Source organism: Hippopotamus amphibius, chromosome 8 (genome assembly GCF_030028045.1).
Source record: "Hippopotamus amphibius kiboko isolate mHipAmp2 chromosome 8, mHipAmp2.hap2, whole genome shotgun sequence".
In the NCBI taxonomy this organism is placed as follows: domain Eukaryota; kingdom Metazoa; phylum Chordata; class Mammalia; order Artiodactyla; family Hippopotamidae; genus Hippopotamus; species Hippopotamus amphibius.
In genome coordinates, this window is record NC_080193.1 from 134,957,087 (window position 1) to 134,972,871 (window position 15,785).

At 36.1% G+C, this 15,785-nt stretch overlaps 1 protein-coding gene across 6 annotated transcripts in view; it reads right to left on the reverse strand.

The window, feature by feature from the left end:
• WDSUB1 (WD repeat, sterile alpha motif and U-box domain containing 1) overlaps nucleotides 1-15,785 on the reverse strand; it is a 62,628-nt gene that overhangs the window by 33,131 nt on the left and 13,712 nt on the right. For 5 of the 6 annotated variants that reach the window (XM_057745099.1, XM_057745097.1, XM_057745098.1 and 2 more), the window contains 3 exons: nucleotides 15,534-15,627; nucleotides 2,059-2,079; nucleotides 415-448 (listed from right to left, as the gene is read on the reverse strand). In XM_057745099.1, coding sequence (XP_057601082.1) covers nucleotides 415-448; nucleotides 2,059-2,079; nucleotides 15,534-15,627 — 149 coding nt within the window. The remainder of the gene's footprint in view (nucleotides 1-414; nucleotides 449-2,058; nucleotides 2,080-15,533; nucleotides 15,628-15,785) is intronic. The other variant, XM_057745100.1, reaches the window with a different exon arrangement.

A 15,785-nucleotide genomic window follows, 5' to 3' on the forward strand; every position in this document is an offset into this window, starting at 1 on the left:
TACTAGAGTATACTCTAAATCCAGGTGGGACTCTAAAGTGGTAGGCCCATTTTCAGCTATACCCTCCCAAAACCCTCAGGTCAACATTCCTTTGCTGTTATGGAAACCTGGTGTAAGAGTTTAAGAATAATAGATTTAAAGTCATTTTTTTAATACTGGTGTTCTTTATATTTTCTTTGACCAGATTAAACATTTGTCCATCTTAAAACCATCACCGAAATATTTAAGGGCTTGTCCCAGAACCAATAACTTACTTGCATAACTATTTTAGCATTTCTGAAAATGTAAATATATTCTTGGGCACACTAAACAGAAAAAATATGCCCATTTTTCTCATCTCGCCTAACTTGAAGTTCAGTAGCCTAATAAACAAACATAATTTACACAGATCACACAAGATTTTGAAATACTTACAGTATCATACACTATGACAGACTTATCCACTGATCTTTAAGAGAAAAAAAAAAGATTATGGATGAAAAGTTCTATTAAAAACAAAGTAGAGTATTTATGTAATTAGTATTTTTTAATCATTTTAATAACTTTTTAAGGCTGAAATATTGATATGTACACATTCGGAATATAGTCCATTTTTGTTCATATGTATAAACTTTTATTTAAAAAAACAACATGCCACATACCAAATTTATCAGAAAATTATAAACTATTAAACACTAGCACATGCTATCTATATCATCATAAAAAGAATAAGCATTTGTAATGTATAAATAAGACAATCTCATATCAAGTTAGTAACTCAAAGGGAAAAACAACTACAAGGAAAAGCAATTACGTGCTACTTGATTTTTGTTCCAAAGAGCATTGCTCTTTAGTATTGACATGGCTGTGCCTTAATTACTAATCAATATGTGTATGTCTTGATTGTGACTAATTTTTGAAAATTATAATTCTAAACTTGATATGGACCCTACATGGTTTCTTTCAATGCTATAAAAATTAAAACAACCACCTGGCATTATTCTAGTGGTGAAAAAAAAACCCATCATACAAAGAAAAATGCAGTATCATAACATACTGCATAATCAAAAACAACAGATAAACATGTTTCTACACGATACTTTCCTCCCTCTGGATATAGCTGTTATGCCACCATGATACATGCTGCAAAGTGAGAAAACATATCAACAATGTGAATGTTACTGCTTTCTGTACAACTTTAATAGTATTTGTACTTATTATTATTAAAAGGTAGCCGATTACAGTCGACAACAGGAGTCACACATGTTAGAAGGCTTAAAATTCCTTTGAAGACTTCCCTAGCAGTTCGGTGGTTAAGACTCCATGCTTCCAATGCAGGGGGCTCAAGTTCAATCCCTGGTGGGGGAACTAGAACCCACAATGCCACACGGTGCGGCCAAAAGAAAAAGAAAAAAAAAAAACCTTTGAATAAGACTTAAAATTCTTTACTCATCTCTCCAGTGTTGGTGATGGATTCTGACTACAGAATCTTTGTCACAGTTCAAAACAGAAATTATATGTGATTCAATATAAAATAAAATACAAGCAAATGAGAAGCATATAAATGTATCCTGGATACAAAAAAAAAACAGAATTATAGCATTAAATGTTAAATTTCAACCAAAAAACACTGAGAAATAATATTAGCAGCTAACATGTATATGCTAGACATGATTTACAGACACTCTTTTTAGTCCTAAATTCCTCAAGGTACAAGGTATTAGTTCTGGAATATCCAAAATTCTTAGGGAAAACTTCATTAATTCTTAGCATCCTTAAAACAAACTAAAAGGAAATTCCACTTTCTTAGACTACCACTAGCGCAATGAAAACTAACTCATCCCAATGATGTATCACTTGAGAAGCTGAATCATTAGATAATCTTGTAGGCAAGAGATAGCTAGCCATAATGGCAATGAAATAGGTTCACTTGCTGATAAAAGTCTAAAAATGAACTTGAGAAGCAGAAGGCCAAACATGAAGCACTCTTTTAAGAGTCTACTGAATCTAGGCAAAAAGAATAGAGATTATGGGCAGAGACCTGCAGACATTTAGAGATTAAAAGGATTTTAAACTCACCTCCTATAGCTTCTAATTTGACTAATGGGGATTCACAGGAAGATGTAACGGCATTTGATAATTGATTAGATTTGGAGGGAAGGAAATTAAGATTAGGGAAAAATAATAATTTTCAATATTTGAGATTTTCAAAAACAAAGAAAATAATTATAACCATTGTAAACAGACATAAAATACCTTGAAACTACTAAAATATAAAACCTCAAAATTTTCCCTAAATAGAACCTGAACCAACACCAAATAAAAATTCTAATTGTTTGGTGCCCCTGGTTATACATTTCTTGCCTACTATATATAACTCTTCCCCCTGCTATACATAACTCTTCAGTACCCACATTCCACCACAATCTGCCCTTTCGCCGTAACCTCACTTTCCCTTATAAAGGATGCATTAGTTGTCAAGTCTTTTAATACTCCATTCCTATCATTCTGTGGCACTCTAAAACCTCAACTCTGATCACTCAAGAATACAAGAGAAACATGCCAATTTTATCTGGAGAGCTGCTGGCAAGAGCAACAACACAAACAGTTATGTGCTGGAGGTGGAAGAACATGCAATCAGAGACTCAAGGGGAGATGAGTGACACTGTAGTGACATTGTACAGCCAACCATGTCACAAATCACCTAAAGCATTTTAATCCAAACTCACTTTATATAATGGCCAAAAAACTAATCAAATGAAATTATCAACAATTATTTCATTAGGTCAAGTACGTACCTAAAGTTTAAAGATTTATTTTACCTCCCACATTTTTATTTTAAATGTGTATCTATATTTCTTCTCATTCAGAAAGTATTTGCAGTCTCTTACAAAGACGTAGCAAAAACAAGATAAAAATTATGTGAAGTAACTGGGGAGGAAGAGAACCTAAGGACAAGGTTTGGGAGAGAGATGAAGGTTGAGATTAGTATTCAAAATATATGTCACGACATAGTGTCCACTTTGCTAATGAAGGGCTGCAAGTCTGTTTCCGAGCTTCTTTGATAGTAATTCAAAAAAAGGAAACATAATCTGTTATACAATTTAAACGCAAACCCAATGCTTGGGAAAGGCACATCAATTGTTTAGACTGAGACCTGTAGGAACTATTTCCTCCAAGGTCTTTACAGAGATGATGCTATGAAACACAGTCCCCAACAACTCTTCCTAAATGAACATGGTAAGTTTCAAACAGCTCAGTATAGATCAATGGCTAAAACTTAACCCAGAAAAAGCAGAAATCAGAAAATTAGGGGTAAGATAATATGTTATATGTTATACAATTGCTCAATGTTCTGGATTACAAAAATAATACATAAAAATATTATTGTGGGCTTCCTAGGTGGCGCAGTGGTTAAGAATCCACCTGCCAATGCAGGGGACACGGGTTCGTGCCCTGCTCCAGGAAGATCCCACATGCCACGGAACAACTAAGCCCGTGCGCCACAACTATTGAGCCTGTGCTTTAGAGCCCGTGAGCCACAACTATTGAGCCCATGTGCTGCAACTACTGAAGCCCACACGACTAGAGCCTGTGCTCCGCAACAAGAGAAGCCACGGCAATGAGGAGCCACAACGAAGAGTAGCCCCCACTCACCACAACTAAAAGAAAGCCCATGGACAGCAAAAAAGACCCAACACAGCCAATAAAATAAATTAATTAAAAAAATTATTATTGTAAAAAAAAACAAAAAATAATATTATTGTAGTATATATATTTAATGAACCTATACTGAGCAATTGTGCCCCAAACATAAGTAATAAATTGTTTGCCTGCATTTTCTTATTTAAGCTTCGTAACAATCTTATGAGCAAAGTGTTCTGATTTTCCCCATTTTATAATTCAGAAAAATGAAGCTGATAGAAGATATGGAACTAGAACCTGTTCAAGGTTTCACAGCAAGTACATGGCAGAGCTTGTATTAAAATTTTGCACCCATGTTTCTGGATCTAACAACTTCCTGGAACATTATCCCCACATCAACATATTAAAATTAAAATTGATTCATAATAGGCACATAGCCTGACAGTTGTAGCCTAAAAACTTATAAAACAGAGTTTTCACAAGACATCTAAGCCATGTAATATCTGATAACCCTCATGATAAACAAACCCTAACATGGACTCTGTCCAACAAACCGACTTGTTCAACAGTTTTGTTAATGTTGTAGAGAGTACAGGGAAATAAATGACCATTTGAGTTTTGAAAAGGTGCCCTTAAGCCTTCTTATACTAGTCATTACTGAGTGAGAGAGGGTGGTTGTTAAGCCACTACTAATTCATGACAGTGAAACTCTGTTGTTCACATTTATAAAAGATAAAACATAAACAAGCATCTTGTTGAGAAGAGGGGGGACATTTACTTTCCATTCTTTCTGGAATAAGATTCCTGGTCTCTTTTTTTCCTTTCTTGCTTAGCAGAAAAGGAATGACAGATGACTGGAAAGTCTGAGGAAGATGCTGGGTCATGTGGTTCAGCCCCTTCCAGATTTTCTTTTTTCTGATCTGCCCTTGCAGGAGAAGCCTGCAGTGGTCCATGCCACTCAAGAGCAGGTGAGCAAGCGGGCTGTAGATCTACCATCCTGTTATCTAGTCTGTCTGCCCAGCATTTCTCTCTCACTGGTTTTCAACTCAAGAAGAAGAAAAAAAGGGTGTTATTTTTGAACTCTTAAAACTCTAACAGTGATGGCCATCCTTAAACTGGTTTCCAAAGAATCCTAACAGAACTGAGAATTTATGGAAAGGGGGAGCCTCTATTTGAATTACAAAGACTAACTCTTCTTGCCTGAATAGCAGCTAATTCACATAGTGTTAATTTTACCTGGTTGGATCAAGAGAAGTAAGGGTGAAACAAAACACAAATTCTGCTAAGGGGATAGAGGAAAGTTATGAGAGGAGAGATGTGGAGAACGATGAAGAGAAAAAGTTCCTACACATTTTGCTCCATGACATGTGAGGCCATCATAGCCCTGGGAGCTAATGTCATGTGTGATGCAGATATGAGAATCTATGTGTCTTCTGCTAACCAAGATACTGAAGAGATTTTCATAAATGTAAAGCAATGCCACTTTTCTCACTATTTTTGGTTTTATTTCTCCTAAGGAAAAATGTTATGTTAATATGTAATGAGTTTAAATATTTTAGAATCTTACTTTTATTTTCTGTAAATAGCAATATACGTTAACACTTATAAACAAAAGCCCTTTGGAGTCCTCAATAACTTTTAAGAGTGTCAAAGAATCCTAAGAGCAAAAAGCAATGAGAACTACTGGCCTAAATGATGATTCAATATCTTTACTTCACCCATCTCCCACAGCTAAGCAATGTGTGTTAGAAATGCTTTAAAAGTTTCAATAGTTGTCCTAAATATACTACATGAAGTAATAACAACATCCTCTATTATCTCTACAACCTATTTTTCCAGCCTCAATTTCCCTCAGTCCTTCTTATATTTATCATACATTTTAATCTACTAAAAAATTTCCTGCCTTTTGGAATGCCTTTTCTGTTCCCCAGTTCTCTAATATCTGTGTATAAGTTCTATACTGCTTTTTACATGGTCATTCCATATCTATGCCCTAAACAACTTTCTTGGTACACCTTCTGTCCTACAATCCCATTCTGTTGTCCATTCATTTTTCCTATCTAGCCACTTATATTTATATATCTTTTATCCTAATCACTTTTTCCCACTGACTCCCTCTTTATCATATGTATCCATTCCATCTTCCACAATGTATCCACTGTGACTTTAGTCACAAACAGAACTCTCTATCATTGACCAGTTAACTTATCTATTCATCAAGTATGGTTTAAACATGTCTCTCAATTCTCCTAAAAACAAAATGTTTACATTTCACTACTTTACATTTCCAACCTATTCACTTGCCTATATATTTATCCAAATAAACTAAAAATATCCCAAAGAATATCTGAATGTGACCTAGAGCAGCATCAAATACCAAAAGCATTTAATAATGTAAACCTCCATTTATCCAAAATGACTGGAAAACGTACATTCTAGTTAATATAACTTGTTAGTTAATGAAGATTCACATATATACAAGTTGACAAGGAATTATGCTATGAAATGAACTTAACACAAAAACAATATAGAGTATCACCTGGCACTTCTGTGATTCAGAGAGTAAAGTCATGTCAGGATCTTGCGGTGTTATTAGGTTATCACTATGAACATCAACAGAGAGTTAAAACATCTTCAAGGCACAAACCTTGTCTTATACTTCCTTTTATACGTTCTATTACAACTGGCAGAGAACTGGGCATATAGGAAAGGCATAAAGGCTTGAATTTCATCTATGTGTTATTAATCTGTTTTCTTAAGAGTAGAATGCACAATGTATCTCCCAGAGCAATGGAACTCCAACTTTGTTTAAACTTTCCACTAGAACTTCAATTCTAGGCTAAAGGAGAATTTTTAGAAATGCTTTTTGATGATGAACTATTTTCATGTTTTGAGATGAAAAAGTCATATCTAAAATATTGGCAACATAACTAATTACTTGGCTGCTTATCTGTCAAGGATTGGAAGGTATGGGGGAAAAGAACTATCAGGCTTGGTCCAGAACATTTTAAGTGGAGGTCAGAAGCCTAAATATTTTGGCTGGAATCAAAGCTGCTGTGAAGAGCCAGGAATGTGGGTTTGAACAGTATGGCTTGTGAGATCAACAGCAAAGTTTTAGAAAATCCAATGGTATACTTTCTTCTCCCTTTGAGATATTCGAAAGGAGAATATAAAGGATTTGAATAATGCTACTGTGTCCCAAACCAATTGCTTTACAAATTAAAACTTTGAAAAATAAAAGCCAAGACTACAATTTTCAACAAAAACCTATAAATCATAAAAAGTAACATATTAGACCTAAAAATAGCCAAATAAAAATTCTAGAACCAAAAAATAACCAAAATTAAGAATTCAACGGACCAGTTTAATAGCACATTAGATAAAATTGAGGAGAGAATCAGTAAAGATGAAACCTTTCAGAACAAAGTACAAGAAATAGAAGAATAAAAAATAATGGAGCGAGAATAAGAGACAAAGTTTACAGTGAGAAGGTATTATGTGTATTTAATCGGAGTCCCAGAATTAGAGAGAAAGAAAAGGACACAGGCAATATTGGAAGACATAATGAATAAGAATTTCCCCCAAAACTAATGAAATATCATTCTACATATTTAAGAAGTTCAGAAAAGTCTAAGCAAACTAAATAAAAAGAAATCCAAATCTAGATACATCAAAGTAAATGTGCAGAAAACTATAAAATAAAATGTGTGAGCAGCCAGTAAAAAAAAAAAAAAAAGATTACATCCAAAAAAGCAAGTTAGAATAAAACTGATTTCTCTATAGCAATACACAAAAATAATATGTCCTAAGTTGTATTTATTCCAACAAAGCAAGATTGGTTTAACATATATAAACCAGATTTATAAAAATAAGTATAATTTATGACACAAATGGGATAAAAAAGAAAAATCAAATGATCATTTCAAAAGATGCCAGAAAAATCATTTGATAAACTGTAACATCGGGTTTCAGGGGCTCACTGGAGTTGGGCCCTGGGTATCAGTTGCAAAGGGAGCTACTGACAGAGTTGTGGATGGCCCAGCGAGATCTGGCAGCTGGAGGCCTTGATATCACACAGTTGGCCGAGTTCATGAATACCTTGAATGATTACATCAAAAGCAAAAGACTGGGACAACTACATTAAAGTGAAATTTGATGGAAATAAAGGAAACAGGATGCCCTTATACTCAGGAGGAGGTTTGGCTTATATAACTCACTCTAAAAGTTCAATGAGACTAGTATTGAGATTATAAGTGTGCAGAGTGCTGAGATGGTTTCTTTTGCTCATTGACCAGTCCCTGTGGACAGGGTGTGGACTGTGATCCCTGGTAGAAAGAAGAGGAAGTGAGTAAAAGCCGATGAGGGGGGTACCTTGAAGACGGCGGAGGAGTAAGACGTGGAGATCACCTTCTTCCCCACAGATATATCAAAAAATACATCTACATGTGACGTGACTCCTACAGAACACCTACTGAATGCTGGCAGATGACCTCAGACTTCCAAAAAGGCAAGAAAATCTCCACATAACTGGGTAGAGCAAAAGAAAAAAAAAAAAAAGAGAGAGACAAAGGAATCAGGACAGGACCTGTGCCTCTGGGAGGAAGCTGTGAAAGAGGAAAAGCAAGTGAACCCTAATGAGCTGCTGCTTTTGCCCCCTCTTGCCTGGGCAGGGAACAGATGACTGAGGGTGGCCCACATGCAGAGATGGGGACAAAACCAAAGCTGAACTCCAGGGGTTGTATGGCCAAAGAAGAAGGGAAATGTCTCCATGCAGCTGCAGGAGCAGCAGATTAAATTCCCACAGTTGACTTGGTAAACCCTGCGCCTGTGGAATATCTGAATAGACAATGAGTGTTCCCACAATTGAGTCTGTGGACTCTGGGGGCAAGTACATGCAGCAGTTGGGGCAGGTCAGAGTCTGAGCTGGCCCCACAGTGCCCCCACCAGGTCCAGAGACCCACCTAGAGTTTGCTTTCTGCTTTTGTTTTTAGTGTTTGTTTTCATTTTGGGGTTCATTAATTTGTTTGTTCTTTTTTGTTTTCTCGTGTGTGTGTGTGTGTGTGTCTGTGTGTGTGTGTGTGTGTGTGTGTGTGTGTTTCTTTGTGTGTTTTTGTCTGTTTGGTTTTGCTTTTACCATCTGCCTTAGGGTTTTGCTTGTCTGTTTGTTCTCTTCTCTTCTCTTTTCCTTTTCTTCCATGCCATGTGGCTTGCAGGGTCCTGGTGCTCCAGATAGGGTGTCAGACCTGAGCCTCTGAGGTGGGAGAGCTGAGTCCAGGATGTCGGACTGCCAAAGAACTCCCGGCCCCAGGGAATATCAATCAGCGAGAGCTCTCCCAGAGGTCTCCATCTCAACACCAAGACCTGGCTCCACCCAATGGCCAGCAAGCTCCAGAAATGGGTGCCTCATGCCAAACAACTAGCAAGATAGGAACACAACCCCACCCATTAGCAGACAGACTGCCTAAAGTCATGTTAAGCTCACAGACACCAGAAAACACACCACTGGACACAGCTTGCCCATCACAGGGACAAGATCCAGCTCCACTCACCAGAATGCTGGCTCCAGTCCCCCTTACCAGGGAGCCTACAGAAGCCATTGGACCAATCTCACCAACTGGGGGGCAGACAACAGAAGTAAGAGGAACTACAAACCTGAAGCCTGTGGAAAGGAGACCCCCAAACACAGTAAGTTAAACAAAATGAGAAGACAGAGAAATACGCTGCAAATGAAGGAGCAAGGTAAAAACCCCAAAGACCAAATGAATGAAGAAGAAATAAGCAGTCAACCTGAAAAGGAGTTCAGAGTAATGATAGTAAAGATGATCCAAAAAGCTCAGAAATAGAACAGAGAAAATACAAGAAACATTTAACAAGGACCAAGAAGAAATAACGAACAGAAAAACATGACTGAAATTAAAAATACTCTAGAAGGAATCAATAGCAGAATAACTGAGGCAGAAGAACAGATAAGTGACCTGGAAGATAGAAGGGTGAAAATAACTGCCACAGAGCAGAATAAAGAAAAAAGAATGAAAAGAATTGAGGATAGTCTCAGAGACCTCTGGGACAACATTAAACGCACCAACATTCGAATTATAGGGGTCCCGGAAGAAGAAAAGAGAAATGGCTTGAGAAAATATTTGAAGAGATGATAGTCGAAAACTTCCTCAACATGGGAAAGGAAATAGTCAATCAAGTCCAGGAAGCGCAGAGTCCCATACAGGATAAACCCAAGGAGAAACACACTGAGATGCATATTAATCAAATTATCAAAAATTGAATACAGAGAAAAAATATTAAAAGCAACAAGGGAAAAGCAACAAATAACATACAAAGGAACCCCCATAAGGTTATCAGCTGATTTTTCAGCAGAAACTCTGCAAGCCAGAAGGGAGCGGCAGGGTATGTTTAAAGTGATGAAAGGGAAAAACCTACAACCAAGATTACTCTACCCAGCAAGGATCTCATTCAAATTTGACAGAGAAATCAAAAGCTTTACAGATAAGCAAAAGCTAAGAGAATTCAACAACACCAAACCAGCTCTACAACAAATGCTAAAGGAACTTCTCTAAGCAGGAAACACCAGAGAAGAAAAAGACCTACAAAAACAAACCAAAAACAATTAAGAAAATGGTAATAGGAATGTACATATTGATAACTACCCTAAATGTGAATGGACTAAATCCCCAACCAAAAGACACAGATTGGCTGAATGGATATACAAACAAGACCCATGTATATGCTGTCTACAACAGACCCACTTCAGACCTAGGGACACATACAGACTGAAGGTGAGGGGATGGAAAAAGATATTCCATGCAAATGGAAATCAAAAGAAAGCTGGAGTAGCAATACTTACATCAGATAAAATAGACTTTAAAGACTGTTACAAGAGACAAGGAAGGACACTACATAATGATCAAGAGATCAATCCAAGAAGAGATAACAATTATAAATATATATGCACCCAACATAGGAGCACCTCAATACATAAGGCAAATGCTAACAGCTATGAAAGGGGAAATCAACAGTAACACAAAAATAGTGGGGGCTTTAACACCTCACACCAATGGACAGATCATTCAGATAGAAAATTAATAAGGAAACACAAGTTTTAAATGATACAAGAGACCAGACAGATTTAATTGATATATATATACATATATAGAATATTCCATCCGAAAACAGCAGAATACACTTTCTTCTCAAGTGCACATGGAACATTCTTCAGGATAGATCACATCCTAGGTCACAAATCAAGCCCTGGTAAATTTAAGAAAACTGAAATTATATCAAGCATCTTTCTGACCACAATGCTATGAGATCATAAATCAATTACAGGAAAAAAAAATATAAAAACACAAACGCGCAGAGGCTAAACAATACACTAGTAAGTAACCAAGAGATCACTGAATAAGTCAAAGAGGAAATCAAAAAATACCTAGACAAATGACAAGGAAAACATGACAACCCAAAACCTATGGGATGCAGCAAAAGCAGTTCTAAGAGGGAAGTTTATAGCAATACAATCCTACCTCAAGAAACAAGAAAAATCTCAAATAAACAATCTAACCTTACACCTAAAGGAACTAGAAAAAGAAGAACAAACATCCCCAAAGTTAGTAGAAGGAAAGAAATCATAAAGATCAGAGAAGAAATAAATGAAATATGAAGCAAATAAAACAATAGCAAAGATCAAAACTAAAAGCTGGTTCTCTGAGAAGATAAATAAAATTTATAAACTTTTAGCCAGACTCATCAAGAAAAAGAGGGAGAGGACTGAAATTAATAAAATGAAAAATGAGAAAGAAGTTACAACAGACACCTCAGAAACACAAAGCATCATAAGAGACTACTACAAGCAACTATATGCCAATAAAATGGACAATCTGGAAGAAATGGACACATTCTTGGGAAGGTATAACCTTCCAAGACTGAACTAGGAAAAAAATAGAAAATATAAACAGACCAATCACATGTAACAAAATTGAAACTGTAATTAAAAATCTTGCAACAAGTAAAAGTGCAGGGCCCGATAACTTCACAGGTGAATTCCATCAAACGTTTAGAGAAGAGCTAACACCCATCCTTCTGAAACTCCTCCAAAAAATTGCGGAGGAAGGAATACTCCCAAACTCATTCTACAAGGCCACCATTACCCTGATACCAAAACTAGACAAAGACATCACAAGAAAATTACAGACCAGTATCACTGATGAATATAGATGCAAAAATTCTCAACAGAATTCTAACAAACTGAATCCAACAACACATTAAAAGGATCATATAACATGATCAAGTGGGATTTATCCCAGGAATGCAAGGATTCTTCAGTATACACACAATCAATGTGATATACCATATTAACAAAGTAACGAATAAAAACCATATGATCATCTCAATAGATGCAGAAAAAGCTTTTGACAAAATTCAACACCCATTTATGATAAAAACTCTTCAGAAAGTGGGCATAAAGGAATCTTACCTCAACATAATAAAAGCCATATATGAAAAACCCACAGCAAACATCGTTCTTAATGGTGAAAAACTAAAAGCTTTTCCTCTAAGATCAAGAACAAAAGATGTGCACTCTCTCCACTACTATTCAATGTAGTTTTGGAAGCCCTAGCCATGGCAATCAGACATTTAAGAGAAATAAAAGGAATATGAATTGGAAAAGAAGAAGTAAAACTGTCACTGTTTGCAGATGACATGATACTATACATAGAAAATCCTAAGGATGCCACCAGAAAACTACCAGAGCTAATCAATGAATTTGGTAAAGTTGCAGGATACAAAATTAATGCACAGAAATCTCTTGCTTTCCTATACACTAACGATGAAAGATCAGAAAGAAAGAAAGGAAACAATCTTATTCACCATTGCAACAAAAACAATAAAATACCTAGGAATAAACCTACCTAAGGAGATAAAAGACCTGTGCTTAGAAAACTATAAGACACTGATGAATGAAATCAAAGATGAAACAAACAGATGCAGAGATATACCATGTTCTTGGACTGGAAGAATCAATATTGTGAAAATGACTGTACTACTCAAAGCAATCCACAGATTCAATGCAATCCTTATCAAATTACCAATGGCATCTTTCACAGAACTAAAACAAAAAATCTTAAAATTTGTATAGAGACACAAAAGATCACGAACAGCCAAAGCAATCTTGGGAAAGAAAAACGGAGCTGGAGGAATCAGGCTCCCTGACTTCAGACTATACTACAAAGCTACAGTAATGAAGACAGCATGGTACTGGCACAAAAACAGAAATACAGATCAATGGAACAGGATAGAAAGCCCAGAGATAAACCCATGCACATGTGGTCAACGAGTCTATGCTATGGCAAAGGAGGCAAGAATATACAATGGAGAAAAGACAGCCTCTTCAGTATATGGTGCTGGGAAAACTGGACAGCTACATGTAAAAGATGAAATTAGAACACTCCCTAACACCATATACAAAAATAAACTCAAAATGGATTAAAGACGTAAATATAAGACTGGATACTATAAAACTCTTAGAAGAAAACACAGGAAGAAACACTCTATGACATAAATCACAGCAAGATCTTTTCTGACCCACCTTCTAGAGTAATGGAAGTAAAAACAAAAATAAACAAATGGGGTTTAATTAAACTTAAAGCTTTTGCACAGCAAAGGAAACCATAAACAAGATGAAAAGACAACCCTCAGAATGGGAGAAAATAATATTTGCCAACAAAGCAACTGACAAAGGATTAATCTCCAAAATATACAAATAGCTCACACAGCTCAATATCAAAAAAACAAACAACCCAATCCAAAAATGGGTGGAAGACCAAAATAGACATTTCTCCAAGGAAGACATACAGATTGCCAACAAGCACATGAAAAGATGCTCAACATCACTAATCATTAGAGAAATGCAAATCAAAGCCATAATGAGGTATCACCTCACACCAGTCAGAATGGCCATCATCAAAAATCTAGAAACAATAAATGCTGGAGAGGGTGAGGAGAAAAGGGAACCCTTTTGCACTGTCGGTGGGAATGTAAATTGATACAGCCACTATGGAAAACAGTATGGAGACTCCTTAAAAAACTAAAAGCAGAAGTATTATATGACCCAACAATCCCACTACTGGGCATATACCCTGAGAAAACCGTAATTCTAAAAGACACATGCACCCCAATGTTCACTGCAGCACTATTTACAGTAGCCAGGTCATGGGAGCAACCTAAATGCCCATCAACAGATGAATGGATAAAGAAGATGTGGTACATATATACAATAGTGATACATAAATGAAACTCAGCCATTAAAAGGAATGAAATTGGGTCATCTGTAGAGACGTGGATGGACCTAGAGACTATCATACAGAGTGAAGTAAGTCAGAAAGGGGAATGCAAATAACATATTAATGCATATATGTGGAATATAGAAAAATGGTACAGATGAACCTGTTTGCAAGGCAGAAACAGAGATACAGATGTAGAGAACAAACCTATGGACACCAAGGGGGGAACGAAAGGGGGGGGTGGGATGAATTAGGATTGACATATATACACTAATATGTATAAAACAGATAACTAAGGAGAACCTGCTGTATAGCACAGGCAACTCTACTTCACTTCTCTGTACAGTAGAAACTAACACAACACTGTAAAACACAATAACCCAATAAAAGAAAAAAAACAAAACTATAACATCTACTCATGAAAAAAAAAATTCTTACAAACTAGAAGGAATAGAAGAATGAATAAAACAGATCTCCCAAAACCTACAGTGATCACACTTAATAATGAAATCTTTCCCTTTGCAATTAGGTCAGACAATGTTGGCTATTATCACTATTTCCATTATCCTGGTAGTGTTAGCCAGTTCAGTAAGGCATAGGAGATATCAAAGATACAAGGATTAAACAGGAAGAGATAAAAATCATCATTAACATACGATTTTATACATTAAAAAATCCATAATTAGAATATTTACAAATAAACCCATTGTTTTCCCCTATATATATTTCCCTATATTAGCGACATTTTCTATAATAGCAACAAAAGAATTAAGTGCCTGGAATAAATCTAATACAGGATGAGGAGGACCTCTACATAGATGACAAATAAATTGTTTTCTACTGAGAGACACTATATTGAGAGAAATCAAGAGACAAATAAATGGAAAAATATGCCATATTCATGAGTTGGAGACTCAGTATCATAAAGATGTCAATTCTCCCCAAATTTATCAGACTCAATACAATCCCAGTCAAAATCCAAACAGGTTTGTGCGTGTAGAGGCAGGAACTGGAGATAGGCTGACAAGGTAACTCTAAAATTCACATGGAAGTGTCAAAAGCCAGGAACAACCAAATTATAAAGCCTCAGAAAAATATTAGAGCAAGGACAGATAAACAGAAACACAGAACAGAATAACAGGCTAAGAAACAGACCCACACATGTGATCAGTGATTTCTGACAAGGTGCTATATTAAATGGTGAAGAAAAGAATCTTTTCCCTCTACAGTACTGGGACAACTGGATATCCATATGGAAAGAAATGAAACTGGATTCCTATCACATATCATACACATCAGATTTGTTCAACCATTTGGAAAACAAACAATGTTGAGTAAAGGAAGCCAGGCACAAAATCATTCATGCTGTATGATTTAAATCAGTTTAAAAGGAAAAAGCAATGTTGCATATGACCTGAGATACTGTCACCAGAAAGGGGCACTTGGAAAGAGAGGCCTTCTGGAGGAAAACCAGCAACGTTCTGTTTCTTGACCTGAGTAGTGGTTGCAAGTTTGCATCACAGTGATTCATCAAGCTAGTCTCTTATGTTTTATGTACTTTTCTGTAAGTCTATTCTCTTTCATACCAAAATGGTTTAAGGAAATTAAATAACTTACCCTGAAACGAGCATCTGCCCATCGTGAGAAAAAGCACAAGCCAGAACAGGAGCACAGTGCCCACTCAGTGTACTTTTATATTTTAATTCAAAACCTGCAAACAACAAGATGAGAAAAATTAGCAAGCTGACTGTGCTTAGAATTTATTTTTAAGTAAAAACTATTTCACTTATTTGTTCAATAAAATATTTGAGTGCCTAAAGGACACAAAAATGAAAAAAAAAAATCCGAAAGCAACTCAAGTATTAGAAT